This window comes from Lithobates pipiens, unplaced genomic scaffold (assembly GCF_037356315.1).
Source record: "Lithobates pipiens isolate NorthernLeopardFrog02 unplaced genomic scaffold, aLitPip1_a1.2 Scaffold_8, whole genome shotgun sequence".
Taxonomy (NCBI): domain Eukaryota; kingdom Metazoa; phylum Chordata; class Amphibia; order Anura; family Ranidae; genus Lithobates; species Lithobates pipiens.
In genome coordinates, this window is record NW_027507903.1 from 94,684,852 (window position 1) to 94,712,651 (window position 27,800).

Sequence of the window (27,800 nt, forward strand, 5' to 3'; positions counted from 1 at the left end):
TAAGTCCAGGTTCACGTTGGTACGATTTAACATGCGATTTGACATCTCAAATCGCTTGTCAAATTGGCGTCAGTTGCCAGCATCATCCTAATCGGTGTGGCGCTGCATTTGAGGTGCCACACCAATTTCAAGCAGTAGTTTCTGTACTACTTTTTGCAAGCTGCAATTTACATTGACATCTGTGCATAAACCCACACAGATGTCTCTGAAATCACAGCCAAAATCGGGACTGACATGCGGGAGCCAATTGGGCAAGTTCAGTGAAACTCGCACAGCTTCATTCCCGCAGCTCAGTGTGAACCTGGGCTTAAACTTGAACACATATTAATTAGACAGGTTCTGTGACTGATTAAGATGATAATTAACCGCTTGCTGACCAGCTGCAGAATGGCATGGCTGGGGGAAACGATGTTACCTTATATCACTTTTCGCCTTTTGGACCCTTGGGGCGCATGTGCACTCGCAGTGTGTGCCCGATCCCAATGCGAGTGCCCAGCAGGTGCGATGCACCCGCAATCGCTCGTGACAGAGTGAGAACTGGGATCTGGGATCTGTGTGTGTAAACACACAGATCCCAGTTCTTTCATGGGAGAAGAGACAGATCGTGTGTTCATACTATGTATGAACACCGATTTCCTCCTCCTATTCCCCCACAGTTAGAAACACACCTAGGGAACACAGTTAACCCCTTGATCGCCCCCTAGTGTTAACCTCTTCCCTGCCAGTGACATTTACATTTTTGCATTTTTTTAGCACTGATCGCTGTATAATTGTCAATGGTTTAAAAAATGTGTCAAAAATGTCCGATAGTCCGCCATAATGTCGCAGTCCTGATAAAAATCGCAGATCGCCACCATTACTAGTAAAAAAAAAATAATAATAAAAATGCCATAAATCTAGCCCCTATTTTGTAGACCTTATAACTTTTGCGTAAACCAATCAATAAACGCTTTTTGCAATTTTTTTCTACCAAAAATATGTAGAAGAATACATATCCGCCTAAACTGAGGAAAAAAATTGTTATTTTGATAAAAAAAAATGTGGGATATTTATTATAGCAAAAAGAAAAAGATGTGTTTTTTTCAAAATTGTTGCTCTTTTGTTTATATCGCAAAAAATAAAAACCGACAAGGCGATCAAATACCACCAAAAGAAAGCTCTATCTGTTGGAAAAAAAGGACGTCAATTTTGTTTGGGTACATCGCATGCCGCGCACAAAAAAATGTGATGCATAGTAGCCCATTATGCTTTGCCTTTGCAGGGAAACAAAGAGGAAGTAATCTCATCAGGGTTTATTTCCTCTTTATAGGGATGAGGTGTGCAATGCATCACTCCACTGTTTACAAACAAATACCCCTGGGCACTCCAGTGCAATAAACTAAATAAAGTGCTGCTGCTAAGATCTAGGAGTGTGCCACATACTAAAATATTTAAAACAGAAAAGTTATCCAGTGCCACACTTGTAGCTAGATACACAAACAATTTTATATATGTAAATTCCAAATCCACCAAGTGTGACAAATTTGTAATCCCCCTATTCCGGGGAGATAAAACCAATAGTGCAAAAATGAAAAGAAAACAACATAAAAAACTTTAAAATGACAAAAGTCCACACAAATGTGCTATTTAGCCATAGTCTTCATGATTATAAGCACTATTTAGAAGAAATTGAATAGCACATTCACATTGACTTTTGTCATTTTAAAGCTTTTTATTTTGTTTTCTTTTAACTTTTGGACTATTGTTTTCATCTCCCTGGAAAAGGGGGATTATATGCTTGTTACACACTTGATGGGTTTGGAATTTACATATATATATATATATATATATATATATATATATATATATATATATATATATATATATATATATATATATACATATATATAATTGTCTGTGTACTTAGATACAGGTGTGGAGCTGGAACACTCCGCTGTTTACTATTTATGTCTCTTTATACTTGTATCATTGATGGGGCTAGCAGTGGTTATTTTCATTCAGGGACAATACTGTTAGAACAATTTTATTATTTTTTCACTTATCTAAAGTAAAGTTGACCGAACTTCAACCTCTGTCTGTTGCTGTGTTTAAGCTAAGCCTTTCTATTGTATGACCTCAAAGTGGCTATGATTCCACTTCACAATTCCACACTGTTGCTGTCTTTGTGTATCTTGTTGCTCTCAGTTCCTATTTTGCCAGGTTATCTGATTACAGCTGGGTCATGAGAGTCAGTAGCTGCTTTAGTTTCTGCTGTCATCCAGTCTGCCCTTACCTGAAAAGCCACAGCCAAAGAGTTGTGACATCCAGGGAGTTCTCCTGCAAAATTGCAGGACACATGATGGGGAAGACAATGGCCTTCCCGTCCTTGTAACTTGGTGACAGCTGCCCTTGCTTTGTTTGTGTAGATTTTTAATCTGTGCCAACACAGAAGCTGTGCCCATACTCCCATTCCTGCTGTGCCAACACAGAATCTTTACTCACGCTCCATTTCTTTGCCTGCATAAATCATCTACCTGTTCTCCAGTCCCTGCTGTATCTGCACCGATTTTGTACCCACTGTCCAGTCTCAGCCTTGCCTGCATGGCTCCGTACCCTTTCGGCAGTCCCAGCTTTGTCTGCATGGATCCTGTACCCATTATATGGTTTCTATCAGGTATGTACCTATCCTGTACCCATTCTCCAGTCCCTGCTTTGCCTGTAGAGATCCAGTACCTTATCTCCAGTCCCTACTTGCATGAATCCTTTACCCCTTCTTTAATTCTTGCTGAATCGTCACAAATCATGTACTCATATTTCAGTCACTGTTGTGTCTACACATATTCTGTACCATTACTCTGGTCCTTGCCAAGTCTTCTTAAATAATGTACCCCTACTCCAATCCTTGTTATGTCAACAACGATCCTGTACCAATACTCCCTGTATTCGCCTGTAGGGATCCTGTACCCAATCTCTAGTCTCTAAAATGCACCAATTCTGCCCTTTTGCTCCAGTCCCAGCTTGATCTATACATATCATTTGGCAAAGATCCAGTCCCTGCATAGATCCTGCACCCTTAAAGTGGATGTAAACCCTTGCATATACCCAGTGAAGTGAACAGCCTCAGATGATACACAGAGATGAAACAAATCCTCCTACATACATTTTACATGTATATCTACTGTCTTCAGCTTTATATACTGTTTAGAAAATGCATGTCCTGTTATAATGTTCTCTTCCTGGTTCACTTGTGGATTATAGCCATACACTCTGAGACAGCTGATCAGGGGAAAGCCCCCCCCCCACTTAGGCAAAAAAAGAAAGGAACAATGCAGAGCTTTGAATAGACCAGCTTTTTGCTAATTTATTTATAGCACCCACCCTGACACAAATTTCAGGCTGGTTTTATCGCAGTTGATGGAGAACTTGTCAGAAGTTATCATGCTGATAACAGAAGAATGGAGCAGGAGAAAGCCACAGGACTTATGGCTTTTTAGAGGGATAAGAAAACACTGCAGATATATGTGCCCATCTCAAATTTCATGAATCGCGCTTACATCAACTTTAACCACTTGCCGCCCGCCCTATAGGCAATTGACGGTGGCAAAGTGGTTTCATAATCCTGATCGGACGTCATATGACGTGATCAGGATTATGAGCCGGGGGCGCGCATCGCGGCGATCGTTGTTGATCCCCGGCAACTACGATCTCGGTAAAGAGTCTCCGACGGAGACTCTTTACCACGTGATCAGCCGTGTCCAATCACGGCTGATCACAGTGTAAATGGGAAGAGCCGGTGATCGGCTTTTCCTCACTCGCGTCTGTCAGACGTGAGTAGAGGAGAGCCGATCGGCTGCTCCTCTGACAGGGGGGGTCTGTGCTGATTGATTATCAGCACAGCCTCCCCCCGAGGATGCCCACACTGGACCACCAGGGACTCCACCAGACCACCAGGGAAAAGGTAATACTCCCTAGACCACCAGGGATGCCAGTCAGCACAATGGATGCCAATCAGTGCCCATAATGGATGCCAATCAGTGCCCACAATAGGCATCACTGATTGGCATGCATTATTGTTTGGCACTGATTGGCATCCATTAGTACAGTATAACACCAATGCCGCCTATGAGTGCCCACCTGTTCCGCCTATGAGTGCCCACCTGTGCCGCCTATGAGTGCCCACCTGTGCCGCCTATCAGTGCCCACCCATGCCCATCTGTGCCGTCTATCCATGCCCATCTGTGCCGCCTATCCATGCCCATCTGTGCCGCCCATCCATGCCCATCTGTGCTGCCCATCCATGCCAATCCGTGTCAGCTATCAGTGCCAATTTGTGCCACCTATCAGTGTCCATCAATTCCACCTCATCAGTGCCACATCATTGGTGCCCATCAGTGCCGCCTTATCAGTGCCCATCAGTGTAGCCCCATCAGTGTCCATCAGTGAAGGAGAAAACGTACTTATTTACAAAGTTTTGAAACTGAAACAAAAAAAAACATTTTTTTTTTCAAAATTTTCGGTATTTTTTTATTTGTAGCGCAAAAAATAAAAACCGTAGAGGTGATCAAATACCACCAAAAGAAAGCTCTATTTGTGGGAAAAAAATGATAAAAATTTCATTTGGGTACAGTGTAGCATGACTGCGCAATTGTCATTCAAAGTGCGACAGCGCTGAAAGCTCAAAATTAGTCTGGGCAGGAAGGTGTTTAAGTGCCCTGTATTGAAGTGGTTAAAGTAGTCCCTACTTTGCCTGCATAGTTGCTGTACCCAATATCTTCTCCCTTTGTTACCTGCACAGATCCTTTACTCATTCTCAAGTCTCTGCAAGTCTTTACAGACCCGGTTCCCATCCTCCAGTTCCTGTTTATCCTGCACATATTCTGTTCCTATTCTGCAGTGCTTGTTTTGTTTTTGCAGATCATCTACCCATTCCTCAGTTCCTGCTTTGTGTGCACCAATTATGTGTTCATTCTCCAGTCCCTGGTCCGTGTTCAAATCATGTATGTTTTCTCCAGTTCCTGTTGTGTGTTCAAGTCCTGTATTCATTCTCCAGTCCATTTTGCCTGTCCGTGTCCTGTACCTAATCCCCGATCCATATTGTGCCTGCACATATTTTGTACCCACACTCCAGTTTATGTTGTGTCTACACATATTCTGTAGCCATGCTCCTGTTCCTGCTGTGTTTTTTCTCATCTTGTATCTATACTCTGGTCTTCACTGTACCTGTGTACATTTTGTAAAATATATAATAACCCAAACAAGTGCCGAGCTGCCCACATAATGCATAAACACATCATGTGATCATTCTTCAAATTATGTGTTTATGCATTTATAGTGTGGTTATGAATATCAGTTAGTGGGCAGCGCTGCACTTGTTTTGGGTTATTATATATTATATTGGTCGAGTGATATCACTTGAAGTGGCGGGTTCAGCCATTTATTGTTAGTGTACCTTTATTTATTTTTTAATTCTGTTGAGTTAGCCGTGTTCAATCATGGGAGGGATTGCACAGGTTGTTTTTTTGTTATTATTGTACAAATCCTGTATCCATTCTCCTGTCCCTGCACAGATCCCATACCCATACTGTGGTCCCTCTTTTGCCTACAAAGAGCCTACAAAGATCCTGTACCTATTCTACAGTTAATGCTTTGCTTACATAAATGCTGTATTAAAGCGGTTGTATACCCGCTGAAGTTTTTTTTTCTTCCTGACCTGCAAAGGAAAGGGCATACTAGCAACCGCATACTAGCTCATTATGAAATACTTACCTTAGAACGAGGCCCCGACATCTGGCCCGATTCACGCCGAGGGAGCTGACATGTTCCCTCAGCGTTTCTTCCAGGTATCATGGCTCCGGCGCTGTGAGTGGCCGGAGCCGCGATATCGTCACTCCCGCGCATGCGTGCAGGAGACTTCGTTCAAGCAGGGTCTGGCGTCTGCCGGACTTTCAGCTGAGAATCCCCTGTGCGCATGCGCCGCTACAGTCAGTGGCGCACTGCGAGGGGAATATCTCCTAAACCATACAGGTTTAGGAGATTTTTTTTTACTTAAAGGTAAGCCTTATTATAGGCTTTCCCGTAAATAAAAGTAAAAAAATGTACTATACAACCACTTTAAGGGCTGGTTCACACCACAGAAAAGCAGTCTGGATGCGTTCCAGATGTGTTTGTGCATGCAAATTTTATATGCGTTTCCAGGGCATTTTTGAAGCGTTATCAATGCATTTTATTTTTTCAAAGGTCTCCTTTTTTCTTTGCTGTAATGTGTTCCAGTGCATTTTTGATGCATTTTGCATTTAGATGCATTTTTGTAAATGTTTTGCTGCGTTCCAGTGCAGTTCTTTGTAGAAAAAATGCAGCATATTCTATTCTTGTTGACTGTACTGAAACCCACTGCAAAGGAGTGGATTTTGCTATTAAAATCCATGGCACCTATTGTCCATGCATTTTTTATGCTGAAAAATAAATGCACTGGACTGCACATGGCGTGAACCAGCCCTCAATCTCCAATCTCTGTTGTGTCTGTACAAATGTTGTACCTATTTTTCAGTCCCTGCTTTGCCTGTCTGGATCCTCTACTTTTTTTCCTATCCCTGCTGGGCCTGCACATATTCTGGACCCATGTTCCAGTCCTTGTTGTGTCTATACATATTCTGGATCCATGTTCCACTCTGTGCCGTTTTTGCTCCAATCATGTACCTATACCTATACTTATATGTACCTGATGTGTCTAGATTGATCCTGCACCCATTTTTCAGTCCTCGTTTTAGCTGCACAGATCCTGCACCCATACCCATTCTCCAGTCCCAGCTTTGCCAGCCTGTACCCTATTCCTATTCCCTAATCTTTGCTGTGCCTGCACATATACTGTACTCATACTCCAGGTCTTGTGGAGTCTGCACAAATTCTGTACCCATTCTGCATCCGTTTCCCAGCCCCTGCTGTATTTGCACAGATCCTGTACCAATAATACAGTGCTTGTTTTGTCTGGACATATCCTGTATCTGTTCTCCTGCCCCTGTTTTGTCTTCACTAATCACATGTGTTAGTTCATCCTGGGATTGTTACACTATATATGTCATGTCATACGTGCCTATAACAGAAGAGAGGGGAGAGCTGTCAATTATGCACAAGTCTCCATGTCATTTATTAAAATCAAACACTTAAAGCTGATCTCCACGTCTCTTTAAATAGTTCATTTGGGCCAACTTGGCCATAAGAAACTATTTACAGGGACATTAAACATGAAGATCATGTTAAGTGTAACAGATTTTGGTTTCGATTCATATGTGCAAACAAAAGCATTGCTAATTTCTGCACATATTTATCAATTATTAATATATTTACTATTCTATCCTAGTTTTATTTAAATAAACACATTTAAGGACATTCTGAAATTATTATTTTTTTGCCTTATCAACACATAAAACCAGAATTCATTTATATTTGCTTGTAGTTACAGATATTTCCACCAGATGGTGCCCAACAGCTTCCGAAAGCACACAGCCACACATCTTTTCATAGTTTTCTGTATATTGTTATAAAAATATCACCCAATATGTGTATAAGGACCCCCATTTTCCCCAGAACAGGTTGATCTAGGGCAGTGATGGCGAACCTTGGCACCCCAGATGTTTTGGAACTACATTTCCCATGATGCTCATTCACTCTGCAGTGTAGGTGAGCATCATGGGAAATGTAGTTCCAAAACATCTGGGGTGCCAAGGTTCGCCATCACTGATCTAGGGAATAAAAGGGCATTCTGTAAATCCTGGTTCAGTCCAGTTTACTGGTTTTAGGGAGCTTTTGGATCTCAACTGAGTGTTTTATACAGTATCTCACAAATGTGAGTACACCCCTCACATTTTTGTAAATATTTTATTATATCATTTCATGTATGTGCCAACACTGAAGAAATTCAAACACAATATTCCCAACAAACACCTTCCAATAGAGATGGCTGTATTTGTAAGTGCTGAAGCGACCACTGCTGGAACCGTATGTAGTCAGAGAAAGTAATATCGCCAGCACACCAGGATTTACACTGTTATACAAGCTGTACACTCACTAATTTACATTGTAGAAAAGTGTAATTTCTTCTTGTCGTCACATGAAAAGATATAATAAAATATTTATAAAAATGTAAGGGGTGTACTTATGTGAGATACTGTGTGTCTAAACCGCTGGCAACAAAAATGATTACATATACAATACATTGTATGAGGGATTACAATGGTGATATGGTGGGCCTCAAGTGTGGCCATCGACAACAATGAAGGGCCGCACATAGAATTCGGTAAATATTTAGTGTCAGAAAGAGCAGACACATAACAGGATATAGTCAAAGACTATGGGCACGGTCCAAAAGATAGTCAGAAACTGCGGTCGTGGTACAGGAGATGGTCAAAGACTATGGACATGGTACAGAAGATGGACGCAGACTGAAGACATGGTACAGGACATAGTAAGAGACTGCGTATATGGTACAGGAGATGATCAAAGATTGCAGACATTGTAGAAGAGTTGGTCAAAGACTGTGGACATGATACAAGAGATAGTCAAGGACTATGGGCATGATACAAGGGATGACCAGAGACTGCAGATATGGTACAGGAGATGGTCAGAGACTGCAGACATACTACAGGAGATGGTCAGAGACTGCATATATAGTACAGGAGATGATCAAAGACCACAGGCATGGTACACAAGATGATCGGAGACTGCTGACATGATACAAAAGACAGTGAAAGACTACAGGCATGATTCAAGAGATGGTCAGAGACTACAGGCCTGATTCAAGAGATGGTCAGAGACTACAGACACACTACAGGAGATGGTCAGAGACTACAGACACACTACAGGAGATGGTCAGGGACTACAGACACACTACAGGAGATGGTCAGAGACTGCAGATATGGTATAGGGGATGGGCAGAGACGGCAGACATGGTGGAAGAGATGGTCAGAGATTTCAGACTTTGTAGAAGAGATGGTCAGAGATTGCAGACATGATACAAGAGATGATCAGAGATTGCAGACATTACAAAATAGATAGTCAGGGACTGTGGACATGCTGTAGGAGACAGAATATGCTATAGGAGTTGTTGGAAACTACAGACATGCTTCAGGAGACAGTGATCAACTTGAGAGATATTACATGAGATTGCTAGAAATTGTTACTATAACAGAGCAATACAATTGCAAGAGTAAACTAAGCTTTACAGGTCATTAAAACAATGCTTCATACCTCCTAAAATGCGATTATATTAAGAACAGCTGTCTCTTTCTATATCCGCGTGCCTTTGGTATTTCATAGGGTAAAGCAAATACAGTAGGAAAAGACAAACTATTGCAGACTAACAACTATGCAGTATGTGGTATTTACATAAATGAATAATTCATAGCTACCAACTGTCCCTGATTTGGAGGGCCTGCCCCTGATTTGTCCCTCTGTCCGTCATTCCTCCTCATTTGTCCCTCATTTTGGTCTGATCTATATAGTTGCATATAAAATGCACGTTCTATCTTTCAAAAAGTGTTTTCCAGTGCTACAACTTTCATCCAAATTCTAAATTGCTGCATTTGTAAATTTAAAAAAAGTAAAAGTAGTGGTAAAAAAGCCCTTGTAGATTTAACCCCCTAGCGGTAATCCCGAGTCTGCCTCGGGTTGAGATTTTAATTACAGGAGCGGTAACCCCGAGCCAGACTCGGGATCGCTTCGCTCGATGCAGGGGAGGACACAGGGAGAGTTACTCACCTTGTCCCCTGGATCCAGCGATGTCCGCCGCGCTGTGTGATCGAGCCGTCCTGCGCTCGATTCACAGTGCCGAATGCCGCCGAGCTCCGTTCCCTGCGGCGTTACGGCGCACGGGAGCGGAGAACGGCGGCAAATTCAAAAAAGTAAAAGTACACAAAACACACACAGCACTGTAATCTTACAGATTACAGTGCTGTATTAAAAAATACACACCCCCTTTGTCCCTAGTGGTCTGTGCAATGCCCTGCATGCACTTTTATATTATAAATACTGTTTTTTTTCTGCCTGAAATTTGGAGATTGTCCATAGCAACCAAAAAGTGTCCCTTTTTCAGTGTTTTAGGATTTGATTACATTATTGAATATTTTTTATTATTCTTTATTATATTATAAACTTTATTATACCCGGGATGTCTGCTAGACTCTGGTTTGAACAGATTTAAGAGCGTTATTCCTAAGAATTACAGGACTACAAAATAAAACGCCAGATTTCCATGCAAAATAATTGTACCGCTTTCAGCACCTTATTCCAGACTGAATCATACCGCCAGGGAGGTTATTGAACCTTTTTTGTTGTTAATTCTCCTTTAAAGGGGGGTGGCATGGGGTGTGCCCTATGCCTACATACATGTGCTAGTATTTGCCCCTTATTCCCATATCAAAATGTTGGGAGGTATGTGTTTAGCAATGTGTTCCACTGTGATAAATGTGGATGACTCCCTCAAGTTTAAGTAAAATGTGTGTCAGGAAGATCAAGTACATGGCCATGCCTGGAGATTTGTGCATGCTTACAGTGCAGCTCGTGGTCCAGTACATAAAGACAAGGTTGTGTGTAAATCCATGTGTGAATTAGAATGCACATCCGACCTGGGCCTTTGGTGCCCAGAGCCCTATTCAAAGCATAGCATAACTAAAGAGAATTGCAGAGTGGCTGTCAGCTTCTGTGGCTCATGACTACAACTGCATCCTGTGTTTAACTCTGCTTTATCTTGATTTCCTGTTGCTGACCTTGGCCTGTGTCCTGTCTCCAGCCTGGCTTTTAGACTTGCTCCTGCTCCCCTGATTTAGTACCTCTGACTCGTCTTGACTACGGCATTTCTTTCTGCACATACAAGTTCCTGTGCTCTAACTGCGTGCCAGAAATCTGCGTAGGTTTTAGTCTGAGTATCCCAGTAACATCCAGACTGTCATCTGACCACCCTCTATTATGCCAGGACCTATTATAGCAGGACCATCTGCTTGTCCTGCTATACCCTGTCACCAACTCCATGGGATATTGGACAGGAGGGTATAAATCAAGCCTTCTTATTAGCTTGGCCTCTATCGGGTACGTGACAGTGCAGTTCAGTAAGAGCTTGTTCACACCACAGCAGGTGTTACTACACACATTATATCAAGCATTTTATTGCACATTAGTAAACTTCTTTTGGAGTTTTACTTCTGTGGATTGTGGTCCACAGTAATTTAAATAATATAGTAGGAACTATTTTGTAATGCATCAATGCATTGGTTGACAGCACATTCAAATTGAATGGGCTAATAAACACAGCATAAAAAGAAAAATTATGTTGCGCTAAAGTGCTAATGTACATAAATTGTAAAAATCTATTAGTGACCACAATAAATGTCAAAGGTTAAATTCATACATATGAACATATGGATATAAGTGAAAACCTATATATCATACGTGCTGGTTATAAAAAAAAATAATACACAATCTTATTACAGATAAAAAAGGGTAAAGTCCAAAAAGCTGTGAATTACTGTATTTTCTGGCGTATAAGACTACCTTTTACACTTAAAAAAAATGCCCAGAAATCGGGGGTCGTCTTATACGCTGGGTATACAATGCTGCCCGATGGATGTCAGCCCCCAAATGTCTGCTAATACTGTATGCGGCTTCAGCTACAAACAGTATACGCCATTGAGCCAATCCTGGCGAGCGATGTATTCTATTAATGAATACAGAGCCTGCATGGATTGGAGTAACAACCTCTGCCAATCCGAGCAGGCTACATAGAGTAGCCTGCTCGGATTGGCTTTGAGAGAGAGAGAGAGAGAGAGAGGCAAGGGCTGATGATGCTACAGCCTCTGCCAATCCAAGCAGGCATTGTATTCATTAAAATAATACACCACTCACCATACTTCCCTGGGTAAATCCATTCACTGATCTCCTACTACTATACATCCTGCTGTTTGCCTTTGAGGTCCCAGGCACCCAAGAGGGACAGGTAAATCTGGGACATATGACAGGGGGGGTTATTAAATGCATTTTGGTGGACAATTCCCATAGAATGTAACCCAAAAGTGATATAGGTTTGGTTAGTGAAAAATTCTACTTTCCAGAGTTGTGGCATTCAATAGATCTCTGTTTGTGTTATTATTGTTTGATTTACTTTATGACATATCACAGCATGGCGGATGAGTAGTTGGCATTCTTGCTTTGTGTTTTTAATGGTTTTAAAGTTTTTTTTAAATGGTGTTGCCTCAGAAGGGGGGTAGTCTTATACCGCGAGTATTGCCCAAAACCTATGTTTTCACTTGAAAAATAGGGGGTCGTCTTATACGCCCAGTCGCCTTATACGCCGGCAAATATGGTATATTATAAAAATTGGTGCACAATCTTATTACAGATAAACAAGTGAAAAAGTCCAAAAAGCTGTGAATTATATCCAATAGATGATCCGGTTATAGACCGTAGATGGACCAGAAAATATACGTGTTGGCTTTATTATAAACAACACGCTTGTATATATATATATATATATATATATATATAGAGAGAGAGAGAGATGTGAATAAAATAAAATTATAGTCTCATTAGGGTGATAAATATTTCCCGTGATCAAAAGACGACACTGAAAAGTGCTCTGAGTGGGGTGAAGATTTTCTATCCACAACAACACCTATAGGAGTGAAACTTACCGGAATTCACAGACTTGGGAAGGCATACGTCTCGCAAGTCATGATAGGCTTTTAATGAGAAAAGTGGCAGGTCACTGCTCCACGGGCAATCTCCGAAGCTTCACTCTATATTATGTTGGTACATTCACAGAGGATGGACAACGGGCAGGTGTTGGTCATCAGAACTCCACATATTCAGACATATTCATGTATAGTAGATCATAATGAAAAAGAAGTTGCATAGTGCAATAACGTTTAAAAAGTATTTTAATCAAGTTTAAAAAGAAGATTAAGAAGACTCACATGTTTTGAATAAAAATCAGGCTTATTAGAAAAATGGAGAAATGGCCTCTCCTTCCGCTCTCAATCCATAGCAAGGCTTGGTTCTCCTATCCACGCCGACGCATGGGTTAGTTGGTTAGAGGCGGAAGTGACAATATGACGAATGTCACGACGCAATGCCTCTGTTTGCGTTCCACCGAGGCGGAAGTTGCGGTAAGGTGAGCGCCATGTCACACCGCTCCGTCTGCACTCCACCGCCAGACTGATTAATCTTTAACTTTATATAATGTACACACTTTGCCCGTCCAACCTATAGGGCCGAGACCAAGCTTTTAATAATTCATATATAATTATATAATTGCTAAATTTTCCTGGAAATATGGCGCAACCGGAAGTGGCGTTCACTTCCGGTTTAGATACCACAATTCAGTTTGGGGTCACATTTTATATAAAAGCGTGCTGCTGGTGCTGGTGGTCCATACTCCAGATGACGTCTAAGTGGACGAATGGCCTACAGCAACAGCATTACGCCATTTCTCCATACAATTTTTCAAATAAACCTGATTTTTCTTCAAAACATGTGTGTTCTTAATCTTCATCCCACTCAGAGCACTTTTCAGTGTCGTCTTTTGATCACCGGAAATCTTTGTCACCCTATTGAGACTATAATTTTATTTTATTCACTTCTCCATATATATATATATATATATATATATATATATATATATATATATATATATATATATATATATATATATATATATATTCAAGCTTGTTGTTTATAATAAAGCCAACACGTATATTTTCCGGTCCATCTACGGTCTATAACCGGATCATCTATTGGATATAAGTCACAGCTTTTTGGATTTTTTCACTTGTTTATCTGTAATAAGATTGTACATCAATTTTATAATAGAATTCACAGCTTTTTGGACTTTTCACTTGTTTATCTGTAATAAGATTGTGTATTATTTTTTTTATAACCAGCACTTATGATATATAGGTTTTCACTTATATCCATATGTTCATATGTATGAATTTGACCTTTGACATTTATTGTGGTCACTAATAGATTTTCACAATTTATGTACATTAACCCTTTAGCGCAACATCATTTTTCTTTTTCTTTTCTTAATAACCGTTAGTCTTCTGGTAATGTTTGCTGCTTTTAAATTTTAGTCACAGTGAAGTATTTTTTCCATTTTTCACTTAATAAACACAACATGCTTCAATGCATAAACATGCTTGTGTTGAAGCACACTTCATTGTGATGTGAATGGAACTTATGCCGGGTACACACGATCAGACTATCCCGCTGGACTTTGCAACGGAGGTCTGCGGGCTTTCCGAATGACCGGACCTGCCCACACACAACTGGACTTTTCCAGCGGATAATGCGCCGGACTATGGCGGGGGTCCGCTGGACTTTTGAAATGAACGGACTTGCCCACACATGGAGTAAAGTCCGTTCATTTTGAATGCGGCTCCAGGTAGTCGGAACTAGCGAAGGAAGTCAATGTCGCCGCCTCCATCGGCGAGATTGACACCTTGCTAGCCCCCTCACCTGGTATGGATTTAAAGGGGAACCCCTATGCCGGAAAAATGGCGTAGGGGTCCCCCAAAGTCCATAGCAGACCCTTATCCCAGCACGCAGCCCAGCCGGTCAGGAAAGGGGGTGGGGATGACCCTGCCCCTTATGATGTCACAGTCTCCGCATCCTCTGGGACTGTGACATCATAAGAAGTGGGGTCACCAGGTGACATCACCAGGTGACCCCGCCCCTTATTCCTATATAAGTCTCCGCACAACGCATCCCTGCCATTGCGGCCGGAGAGAGTGTTGTGTCAACATTGGAAGGAAGAAGAAGGAGAAGAAGAAGAAGGTGGCAGCGACAGTAACAAGATCGGGCCAATGCTAGTAAAAGAGCTGTAAGAAGATAGTGGAGGCCCAGCAAGAAGAACCAAAGAATGGGACAAGACCCCAAAGTTGGAAGAAGACCCCCGAAATCAGAAGAAGACCCCCGGACAGTGGCGACGGCGAAGAAGAAAGCCGGGCTCCTAGTAAAAGAGCTAGCAAAAGAGCAGAAGATAGCGGAGGAGCCTGGCGTGAAGACCCCCGAAGACGGAAGAAGACCACTGGAGCTGTCCAATAAAGTACTTTAAAAACCTGTTGTGTTTTTTTAAGTACACTTTTTTCCCTAGGTGAATGGGTAGGGGTACATCGTACCCCATACTCATTCACATAGAGTGGGGGGCCGGAATCTGGGGGCCCCCTTATTAAAGCCCCCCACCCGCAGACCCCAACAACCAATGGCCAGGGTTGTCGGGAAGAGGCCCTTGTCCTCATCAACATGGGGACAAGTTGCTTTGGGGTAGGGGGGCCGCAGGGCCCCCCTTCGCCAAAGCGCCCCCCATGTTGAGGCCACGCGGCCTGGTATGGCTCAGGAGATGGGGGGCGCTCGCTCATCCCCACTCCCTTTCCTGACCGGCCGTGCTGCGTGCTCGGATAAGGGTCTGCTATGAACTTTGGGGGGAACCCCACGCCATTTTTTCTGCATAGGGGTTCCCCTTTAAATCCATACCAGGTGACGGGGCTAGGGAGGTGTCAATCTCGCCGATGGAGGCGGCGACATTGACTTCCTTCGCTAGTTCCGTCTACCTGGAGCCACGTTCAAAATGAACTGACTTTTCTCCGTGTGTGGGCAAGTCCGTTCATTTCAAAAGTCCAGCGGACTAGCACACAGACGGGCGGAGTCAAGTTTGAGTCAAGACTTCTTTGAAAGTCCGCCAGACTTTTGGGAAGAAAAAGTCAGCTGGAGTCCACACACGAGCGGATTGTCCGCCGGACTCTGGTCCGCCTGATAGTCCGATCGTGTGTATGCGGCATTAGAGTCATGCCTGGCTAGAGGGTAAAGCAAGTATTCTAATGTTTATGGCTTACTTACCTTCACCATGCATTACAAAGAAAAAGTTTGCATTTCATTCCAGTTATCATAATAATTCTACGCTGCACCTCCAGCATTGGTATATAATCGTATAAAGTGCACATACAATTCTACATGTGTAAAATAAAATTGTTAACACACCAAAAATACATTAATAAATAATTGTTTTTTTTTTAAATTATAAAATATCCCGTACAATGTGTCCTTATTTATCATTTCCAAAAAATATCTTGATAAGGAGTTTTTCTGTGCTTCATACGTGGAAAACACTACCACCAATAACCACTCACCTTGTACCTTGACCTATAAGCAATAGGTCATGTGCACTTGTCCATTTAAGGGAAAATTTCCAGTGTATTTGAGTGAATAAAAGATCTTCTTTAGACCAACCAAGGAATACACAACTCCAGATATTTTACAAAAAAATAAATAAGGTGCACAAGAAAAGAAATAAGGTGCACCACACATATATCACTTATAAAAAAAAGGCGGTGGTGTGAAGCTCTTTATCAAAATATTTTCTACATTTTTTTTATTTATTTATTCATTTATTTATTTTTAGTGTGTTAACAGTTTTATTTTACACAAGTAAAATTTTATCTGCACTTTATAAATTATTATATACTAATGCTGGAGGTGTAGCGCAGAATTATTATGATAATAGTGATTGTAAATTCCAGCGGAAGCACAATTTATGATTTTGTATTTATTTAATTTTATATTGATTAGAACATTAGTGTGGTATAGGTATTACCTACTAATGATATTACTCTAAAGTGGTTTTTGTTTTATTGACCCACTACAGTACTTCTGATTGGTCTGCTCGTCTTTATGTTTTATATACAGTACTACACCTTGTCAGGGTAAAGCAGAACACTTCTTTAAAGCTGGACAACATTCACCACTGCCATCAGTAAATACTGTAGATGTATAGGAAAATACAATTATTATCTTTGCCTATCTTGCCCACTTCAGCAGACTGCCAGAGGAATTCTGCTTTCTAATAGTCCTTATAAATGCATATATACATTGTAGCAGAACTATCATTCACTTACAATTCCATTCTGGACACTGAATCCTAACTGGTATTTCAGATCAGGTCTCTTGATGAGGACGGTAGTCACTGGGGGACAACTGACAATGTTCAGCTTCAGTTGCGTTTGATTCTTAAGGCCCTAGAAAAAAAAAAAAAAAAATAAAACAGTTAACTAGTATGGAGCAAAATCGGCTTTTGTTGCTGAAACATACACTGATGCCGAAAATATTTAGAACAACCAACAAGAGATGATTGTTGATCCATTGTTAAAGTAAAAGTAAAATTCAAATGTGGAATTGTAGAGGCAAAGCATTATTAGGTAAAGTGGATTTTGCCTTTTAGTATATACATTACAATGAAACCTGGGCAGCACTGTGGCTAAGTGATTAGCATTTCCACCGAGCAGCTCTAGGTTTGTGGGTTTGAATACCAACCTGCATGGAATTTACATATTTTGCCGGTGTGGGTTTCATCCCACACTACAAGGACATGCTGGTAAGTTAATTGGCTCCTGTCTAAATTGGCCCTAGTATTTGTATGTAAGAGTGTGAGTTAGAGACCTTAGATTGTAGGCCCTTGAGGGCAGGGACTGATTCATTTTATAAAATAACAAATCCAAACCTTGCACTGATATTTAATTTATTAAGCAATGAGCTCAAAATTAGCTTTTTCATTGTGCCTTTTTTTATGCTGGAAGAAAATCTTAGGAAAGATGCACCAAAAAATGGAATAGTCAGTTTCCATTAGTATATAATCCTCACCTCACAATATTTTGCAGCTTTAAATCAAAGGCAAGTATGAACCAGCTTTGAACACTCCTGTAGACTGAAAAAAAAAAAGATTTCTTGACAGATTTCCCTGTTGTGACAAGCAGTTTCACAGATGTGAAGAAGTCCCACTGCGCAATGCTACCAACCCCATACTTGGTGTTTGTAAGGTGCTGAAGGTGTTTGATATATTTTTAAGCTTTGGCCACAAATAGCTACTGACTTTTGACTTTCCCTTTGGAAATTTCAGATATACAACTGTAATTCCTCGGCATACAGTATGTTATGCAGCTCTTCTATATACGGAGGTGTTATGCACAGTTTATAATTCACTGGCACACCTTTGCTTAAGCCTCAGATATGTTGCTCTCCAACTCCTTAAGGGCTTTGGGCTTGTGTCGATGAGATCAGTAGGACATCAGTTTGAGATGCATCTTCCTTGCAGTAGACCTTCTTCTGATCTGTATTTGACGTTTTTCCAGTAGGTTTTGTATTCCCATAGACTTGTATGGGTATGAAAAGCCTGTCTGATGCAAACAAAAGGCATTTGACACAGCCCCCCAAAACAGTGGACTTTCTGTGGTATCTGTGACAAGTGTCCATATTTGGGCAACACACATTTTTCTAAGCAGCATATAGGTGATATGATGTCGTTTTTGCTTCCTCGGTACTGATCCAAGCTACTGTAGCATCTCAACAAGTAAAAGCTTAGATTGTGAGCGTAATTCGTTCCAGAAACATGCTTGTAATCCAAAGCACTTGTATATCAAAACAAATTTCCTCATAAGAAATAATGGAAACTCAAATGATTCGTTCCACAACCATTTATTCATAAGTCCTTCAGTTTATAGTCCATATAAAAAGATTATAGCAATGTGATAGGTTGTGCAACCATAAAATGTCCATCCACAAATGAAAGCCTCCACAAGGGGATTAGAAGCAAAATCCAGCAGGAGCTACAGAGTATTAATAAGAGAGGCGCCTCCAATATGTTGCTAAATGTTGTACTTTCATTAAATGTATCCGTATTTCTACACTTAGAGGTGCTTCTCTTCTCTTTTATACTCATTTGTGACATGATGCTACTTGTATATCAAGACATCGCTTGTATATCAAGTCAAAATTTAGCTTGTCTTGCAAAATGCTCTCAAACCAAGTTACTCTCAAACCAAGGTTTTACTGTATTACCTTTCTCCTGAATTAATACTGTTGCAATATAAACTTCAAGAGCACACATATTTAGGAAATGGTGAGAAAATATGGCTGCTGCAGAGTACTCAGGCTAAGGTAAATAGGGTGGACCTCCAAGCTTGGACAATCGAAGATTTGAAAGACGTTGCTTGGTCTGATGAATCTTGATTTCAGCTGCGACATTCAGATGGTAGGGTCAGAATTTGGTGTAAACAACATGAAAGCATGGATCCATCCTGCCTTGTATCAACGGTTCAGGCTGGTGGTGGTGGTGTAATGGTGTGGGGGATATTTTCTTGGCACACTTTGGACTCCATTAAGCATTCAATTGAGCATTGTTTAAATTCCACGATCTACCTGATTATTGTTGCTGACTATGTCCTGACTATAGTGTACCCATCTTCGGATGGCTACTTCCAGCAAGGTAATGTACCATGTCACAAAGCACAAATCATCTCAAAAAAGGGTTTCTTGAACGTGATTCGCATGAATGTGATTCACATCATGGATGTGCAGCTGACAAATCTGTAGCAACTGTGTGATGCTATCATGTCAATAAGGACCAAAATATCTGGGGAATGTCTCCAAGACTTTCTTGAATCTATGCCACGAATAATTAAGGCAGTTCTGAAGGCAAAAGAAGATACAGCCCAGTACTAACAAGGTGTACCTAAGAAAAAGGGCTGGTGAGAGTGTATATATATATATATATATATATATATATATATATATATATATATATATATATATTGCAGCATTGCAGCTTCCCATATCTTAGTTGTTTTTTTTTCAACAAACATGTCATATGTACCTGAACTGTGCAATGGTTTTGCAGAGAGTATTCCTGATCCTCCTCCTCTTTGGTCCCCTACCGGCGCTCCTAGCCCCCCCCCCCCCCCCCCCCTGCTGAGTGCCCCCATAGCAAGCTGCTTCTTATGGGAGCACTCATGTCAATGACTCCCACTACTGTGTCTCAGCCAATGACGAGGCATAGACCCAGGAGAGTTTCTGCTCTTGTGCACATCGCTGGGTCAGGTTCGGGCTCAGGTGATTATAAGTGGGGGCTATGGGGGGGAGCTGCACACTGAAGGTTTTTTTACTTTCATGCACAGAACGCATGAAGGTAAAAAAACCTTCAGCCTTTACAACCACTTTAAGGTGGCTCCTCTATCTACTAACGAGCAATGAATACATTCTTGGACAGCAGCATTGACTGGACAGGGTAGTGTTAGATGGACTAGTAAATTTAGATGGACTTTACATAAGTCACCAACAAATCAAAGCTAAGCTCTAGCTATCACGTTTTAAGCAGTTACAGTACAGGGTTTTTTTTTTTTTTTTTTTTTTGCTTTTGGGTTAAAGCGTACATAAATAAATAAAAGCTGACCATTGTAAGTACCCCTGTCAATGGTAAATGGTTTGTCTCAATCCTCTAACTGCTACTTTTACTAGATAGGGCTTGTTGTTGCCAGGTATTCCAGCTAGTAAAGTCTGTTATTTTTTTCACAAAAGTGAAAGAAAGTCTGTAGCAATATCAAAGCAATATTTCCCTGTCCAGCAGCCAATTCAATGATTAGAAATGTGTTTCTTCCCATTCTTCCCACGTCATTTCCGCCCACAGCTCTTAAAGGAGAAATGTATTTACTTTTTTCCAATTCATAGTTTCACAGTTAGTAAGGTTGAATAAAGACACCAGTCCATCCAGTTCAACCTAAAAAATTTTTTTTTATTATTGCATTTTAGTGTAAATATGAGATCTGAGGTGTTTTTGGCCCCATATCTTATATTTAAGAGGTCTTGTCATGCTTTTTTTCTATTACAAGGGATGTTTACATTCCTTACAATAAGAATAAAAGTAACCCATTTTTTTTAAACTGTGTCAAAATAAAAAATTGAAAGTAAAATAACTAAGAAAAAAAACGAGCTCGCATGCAGAAGCAAACGCATACGTGAGTAGCGCCCGCATATGAAAACGGTGTGCAAACCCACACATGTGAGATATTGCCGCGATCATTAGAGCGAGAGCAACAATTCTATCCCTAGATCTCTTCTGCAACTCAAAACTGGTAACCTGTAGAAATTTTTAAACATCGCCTATGGAGATTTTTAAGGGTGAAATGTTGTCACCATTCACGAGCGGGCGCAATTTTGAAGTGTGACATGTTGGGTATCAATTTACTCTCCGTAACATTATCTTTCACAATATAAAAAAAATTGGGCTAACTTTACTGTTGTCTTATTTTTTTTAATTAAAATTTTTTATTTTTTCCCAAAAAAAAGTGCGCTTGTACGACCAATGCGCAAATATGGTGTGACAGAAAGTATTTTATTCTCTAGGGTGTTAGAAAAAAATATTTAATGTTTGAGGGTTCTAAGTAATTTTCTACAAATTTTTACTTGTAAACAACAAGTGCATAAAAGAGGCCCCGGGCTGAAGTAGTTAAATTTATTTTGCTTGCTCTGGTTGAAACTGTCACATTGTCCCATGAAACTCTTAGCCCTTGTACACACAGTTGGACATTCCGACGGAAGATGTCCGATCGGACCGTGTTGTGTGGGCTCCATCGGACTGTTTCCGTCGGAATATCCGACGGACAAAGTTTTAGAGCTGGGCTATAAAACTTTCCGACAACATGATCTGATCGGACTTTGTCCGATTGTGTGTAGAGAATTCCGATCAGACAAAGTGCCATGCATGCTCAGATCAAATTCCTAGACCAAAGCTATTGGCTACTAGCCTGAACGTAGTCCCGTTGTAACGAAATAACGTCATCACGTTACGTACGATCGGATTTTCCAACAACTTTGTCCTACCATGTGTATGCCACACAAGTTTCGGACAAAATCCGTCAGACAAAATCCGAAGGATTTTGTTGTCGGAATGTCCGACCGTGTGTACAAGGGCTTAGGGCCCTTTATGTGAGCTGATGAGCTGATCGAAGCAGAGCGGCCGGATGACAGGTCCGTGGCCACTTAGTTTATGCAGAGCGGGCATTGATAGACCCCACCCTGCTCTATGGGCAGCTGGGAGTAAACAGACTCCACTGTCCATTTACACCTGGCTGCCTCCAATCCATTCCACCTAAACAGAAGAGGACACAGTCCTCCTCCATTTTTTTTAATAGGCCTGATCAGAGCCATAGGTAGGCGGGTGTAAACAGACATAAGTCCATATACACTCGCTGGTCCATAGGAATGCATGGATCTTTCCAATCAGGTTCGCCTGAAAAACTGACAGGCGGACCTGATATCAAATGGAAGTGCGAAATGGCCCTTAGATGATCAAATGAACGTTCTGAAAATAACAACTATCAAATGTAATTCTACAGGTATAAGGCTAGCTTTAATCTGCTAGTGCATCTAACATTATCCTCTCCCCAGATTGGCAGTGATCCTGTCCAAAGGTATGTCCATTACTCCTCCAGTGGGGTGGAGACACTCTAATGCCTCGTACACACGATCGGACTTTCCGCCAACAAAACCATGGAATTTTGTCCGAAGAGTGTTGGCTCAAACTTGTCTTGCATACACACGGTCACACAAATCTTGGCCACCAATTACAAACGTAGTGGCGTACAAGACATACTATGTGGTTTTTCAGCTCTTTAGCGCCACCCTTTGGGCTCCTTCTGCTAATTTCGTGTTAGTAAAAGTATGGTGAGTGTTGATTTGCGCTTTTATTTTCACGTTTTTCATTTAGCGCTTTTCAGTTCGCACTTTTCATTTTGTGCTTTTTAGTTTGTTTCTGAATGGCTGTTCGTCAACCAGACATGTTGTGGAATTGGAGGAGATAATGTGTTATCTATTATTGGCCTTGGAGTTATTGCTTTGACATTTTTCAGGTTGAATAATGATTTGATTTGGTATATTTTCAATATTTTTGGATGCACTTTTTGGTTAAGTTGTATTGGCGGATAGCATGTCTAATTTTTATTATTATTATTTTTTTTTTTAATGCACAATAAAAAAAAAATGTGTAGGGTATATTTGGCTATGTGTTTTACTTCAAATAACAGTTTGGGAGTAGGCAGTTACATTTTAAAAAATACAATGTATAATTAACAAGGGACACCAACATAGTTGTATCTTTGATCTTAAAAACTACGGGATAATGGTGTTGTGTTAACTTGCCCAAATAAAAAAATAAAAAAACATAATAATATTATTCTTGATATCACTAGAAAAAAAAGCCTTTTTAAAATGTGTTTGCAACAACTCCATAGGCATGCCTTTCAATAGATCGCAGCGAGGTAGGATGCTGGTTAACTCCCGTCAGCCTGGGAAGGTTCTTTCAGGGTCCTGCTGTGCGTAGCAGAGCAGCTACCTCGCTGTGATCTATTGGCGCTGCGGGATAAACCGAACACCGGGTTTATATTAAAGTTGCTGCAGTTAAAATGCTGGGTTCCAGGGGGAGTATGGTTGCAAAGCTCCATAACTGATTTAACCACTACAATACAGGGCACTTTCGCCCCCTTCCTTCCCAGCCCAATTTTCAGCTTTCAGCGCTCTCGCACTTTCAATGACAATTGCGCGGTCATGCTACACTGTACCCAAATGAAATTTTTATCATTTTGTTCGCACAAATAGAGCTTTATTTTGGTGGTATTTATTCACGACTCAGTTTTTTTATTTTTTGCGATATAATCGCAAAAAAGCGGAAATTTGGAAAAAAAACAATATTTTCTTTTTTCTATTTTAAAATAAATCCAATAAAATCGAATTTTGTCATAAATTTAAGCCAAAATTTATTCTGCTACATGTTTTTGGTAAAAACAATTCCATTAAGTGTATAATAATTGGTTTGTGTGATCACGGACATATGTACGCAAATGATCATGTACATATGTGTGCAGCTGATCACGTACATATGTGTGCAGATAATCATTGGAACATGTGATTTTAGTGGGACATATGTGGGGGACATGTGTTTTTTTATTTGGGGACATGTCTTTTTATTATTTGGGGACATGTGTGTTTTGGGGACATGTGTGTTTACACTGTAGGTTTATACTAGACTAGTGATCAGTGAGTAAAAAGCTTTAAAAACAGCTCATACTCACTGATCACCAGCCGGCTGCAGCGATCTGCTCTCCTCTCCTCAGCGACGACTGTGAGGAGAGGAGAGCCGATTGCCTAGCAACCGACTCTTTGTTTACATCACATGAGAGCCGTGATTGGACACAGCCATCATGTGATCAGGAGGGCCAATCACAGAGCCCTCCTGACGATCCGTGATGCGCCGTGTCAGGGTGACACGAGCGCATTGGGATCGCGCCCTCTCTTTTTGAAGGACGTTCCTGAATGTCAATTCAGAAGGAGGCGGCTCCCACCCAGCCGTATATGTACATTGGCCAGGTGGAAAGTGGTTAATGAGCCATTCGCAGTATCACCAGCAAAGCAGCTTCATTATTCATTATGCTTCATTATTTTCCCATTAAAGAGATTTGGAGATTTCATCATTTGCTACATCATGATTCTCCATTACAATGCTAGTTTACAAGACCGACTGCTTCTGGTTCGTCCTTGCTTCCGAGCATACATGCCTGTACTTTGGACTTTTGTCCGAAGGACTTGTGTACGCACGCATGGAAAATCCGACAACATGCCTTTGTTGGCGAAAAATTTGAAGACATGCTAGCCAACATTTGTTGGCGGAAAGTCCGACAACAATTGTCCAATGTAGCATACACTCGGTCGGCTTTTCCGGCAACAGCCTGATATTGAACATTCCCCGTCGGAAAATCCGATTGTGTGTACGGGGCTATAGACAGAAAGTGTGTTGCTGGCTGGATCCCCAGAAGACAATAAAGCCTTAAAAATGAACAGTCACCACATTTAAGGATTGGTAAGCTGCAATATATAACACTCTTAGTTTGGGGTTTATTACCGCTTTAACTGTTTTTCACTCATGGAGTTAAATATGTAAAAAGCATAATCACTTTTTTTTTCCATAGATAACGATTTGAATAAATTTTGTAAATATTATTCTGTAGCTTGCAATGTTCTCTATGACCGTCACGACCTTTAAATAAAGATCAAACTACGCTCACTTAAGCTTACTTCATGTTTCCAAGCGTACATGAACATTATTTATCTTCTTGCGGATAATACAGGGGACTTATCAGTGTTCAAATCAACTTTGTACTTTTCCTTTGAAACAAGGGCAGATGAAACAAACGTATGGAAGACTATAATTTATTGCATTCTCCAATATGGAACACATTTGAGCAAAAACACTCATTTGAATATTTGTGTCATTGCAAAGTCATTTCTATCGGGAACCAAGATAATATTTATTAACTTTTAAATACTATATTCCCACAAAACAAACTGGTTTGAAGGAAAAACAACTCTTGTTGCTTGCAATACACAGACTCTCCATTTCAGTTTCCTGCAGCAGTGCCCGAACAAGGTCATCCAGTACCCAGGACAAAGATGCCAAACTGGCCCCCCTTCAGGATGTGCATGCTTAGGGGATCCTATACCTAACAGTCTCTTGCATGACAAAATCACTGCCGCAGTCACTACCCCAGTCAGCCTTGTAACAGAAGGAAAGCACCCCCATCCTTACAGTAAACCATTTCACCGAGGGCAGCTGCACCTCCCACCCACCCCTTGTCCCGGCCCTGTTCTGCAATGCTTTGGGAGCATGAAAATGAGACTCAGATTAGTAGCTTTTGGAATTAAGATTTTTCTTTCTTTGAACACCTGAATGCAGGAGGTCATGCAGTGAAATGTCAAAATCAAAATTGCTTAGTGTCAGACTCTCATTAAGTGGCTGCAGCCAGTACTCCATAGGCACTCTTTTTCAGAAGTGCCCTGTATACCCCAACTTAGCTGTAGTGTTGAATGCACAGCTTGTATGTCTATTTATTCTGTGCAAATGAGGGCAAAACAAATAATATTGGGCTATTTTCTCTCCAGGTTGAATGTGCTTAATTCATACAGAAGAGAATGAATCCCGAAAAAAAAAAAACATAAGACCATAAGAATTATATATTTACAATGATCCCCAGCTCTGTCTAGTGACCATAATGTGATATTTTCCTGATTCATTCTTCTTGGAGAAAAATAGTCGAACGACATTTGTTTTTGCCCCCCCCCACCTTTGGACAGAATGCATGTACTGTACATGGCAGATTCACAGGATGAATAGATCTACAATTACTATTTTTTTTTATAATACACCCCTAAGTGTAAGTCTCTCCTCTTCCTTGTATTTGTTACTCTTTCTTAATCTCAGTACTATTAAAATCCCTTTCACCAGCAATAACATCAACATTGTTTGAGTCTTCTAGCAAATAAAACCAAAATATGTTTTTTTGGCTTTCCAATGTCATGTATCATTATAGTTTATGTTTATTTAACTATACACATTAATTATCGTATTAATTAATTGTATTAATTATAGACAGTTATATGATCAGGTGTGTGTTTAATTGCCAGATGTCTAAATTCAATCATCATTGTGTAAGACGAATACTTTTTATGTGATGTGTTATTCTTTATTCTTTTGCTACTATTCAAACTGGTGAATTAAAAACAAACAAAAAAAGCACAAAGGCCTTTTTTATTCCTTGAAACTTTTTAGATGTACTTGCACATTCACTCATTTTGAACAAATATATAACTTACCTTAATAATACCTTGGCATGTTGCTAGAGGAAGACCAACCAAGCTTGTTCCATTTATGGACATGATCTGGTCACCAATGCTGAGTTTCCCAGACCGAGCAGCCGGTCCTCCATTCATCATGTTGGCCAGAATAACAGTGGGTAGTATTGAACCCCATCCTGATTCCACAATAACCACTCCCAATATTTCTCCCTTGAGCTTTTCCACCTGCAGCTATTAATACATAGATAATAAGAATAAACTAACAAAAATATGCACATAAGTATAATCAGAAATATAATGATATCATATTACCTCTTTGCAGTTCTCAGAATTGGAGAAGTGTATGAGGTCATCATTATACATTTCTTGAGTATTGATAATATCACTGTATTCTTTTTGACTCAGGTCTTCAGGGTTGATCCCATTGGCTCGCAAAAATTCCTGGTAAGCAACACTGAATGCTTGGCCAATTGACTGAGCAATGAGCTGTGCCTGTAATTAGAAAAAAAAAGCTATACTATAATCGGGTGATATACAGTGCCTTGAAAAGGTATTCATACCCCCTTAACATTTTCCACATTTTGTCATGTTACATCCAAAAACGTAAATGTATTTTATTGGGATTTTATGTGCTAGCTAGACCAAGACAAAGTGGCTCATAATTGTGAAGTAGAAGGAAAATAATAAACGCTTTTCAAACATTTTTACAAATAAATATGTGAAAATTGTGGCGTGCATTTGTATTCAGCCTCCCTGAGACAATACTTTGTAGAATCACCTTTCGCTGCAATTAAAGCTGCAAGTATTTTGGGGTATTTCTCTACCAGCTTTTCTCATCTAAAGAGTGACATTTTTGCCTATTCTTCTTAGCAAAATAGCTCAAGCTGTGTCAGATAGGATGGAGAGCGTCTGTGAACAGCAATTTTCAAGTCTTGTCACAGATTCTCAATTGGATTTAGGTCTGGATGTTCACTGGGTCATTCTAACACATGAATATGCTTTGATCTAAACCATTCCATTGTAGCTCTGGCTGTATGTTTAGAGTCGTTGTCCTGCTGGAAGGTGAACCTCCGCCACAGTCTCAAGTCTTTTGCAGGCTCTAGCAGGTTTTATTTTAAGATTGCCCTGTATTTGGCTCCATCCATCTTCCGTTCAACTCTGACCAGCTTCCCTGTCCCTGCTAAAGAAAAGCAGCCCCACAACATGATGCTGCCATGTTTCACGGTGGGCATGGTGTGTTCAAGGTGATGTGCAGTGTTAGTTTTCCACCACACATAGGGTTTTGCTTTTAGGCTAAAAAGTTCAATTTTTCATCTGACCAGAGCACC

General features: G+C 40.6%; 1 protein-coding gene across 2 annotated transcripts in view; it reads right to left on the reverse strand.

Annotated features, from left to right (window-relative positions):
• APBA2 (amyloid beta precursor protein binding family A member 2) overlaps positions 1-27,800 on the reverse strand; it is a 655,935-nt gene that overhangs the window by 65,128 nt on the left and 563,007 nt on the right. For both annotated transcript variants that reach the window (XM_077472278.1, XM_077472277.1), the window contains 3 exons: positions 26,785-26,964; positions 26,491-26,703; positions 16,917-17,036 (listed from right to left, as the gene is read on the reverse strand). In XM_077472278.1, coding sequence (XP_077328404.1) covers positions 16,917-17,036; positions 26,491-26,703; positions 26,785-26,964 — 513 coding nt within the window. The remainder of the gene's footprint in view (positions 1-16,916; positions 17,037-26,490; positions 26,704-26,784; positions 26,965-27,800) is intronic.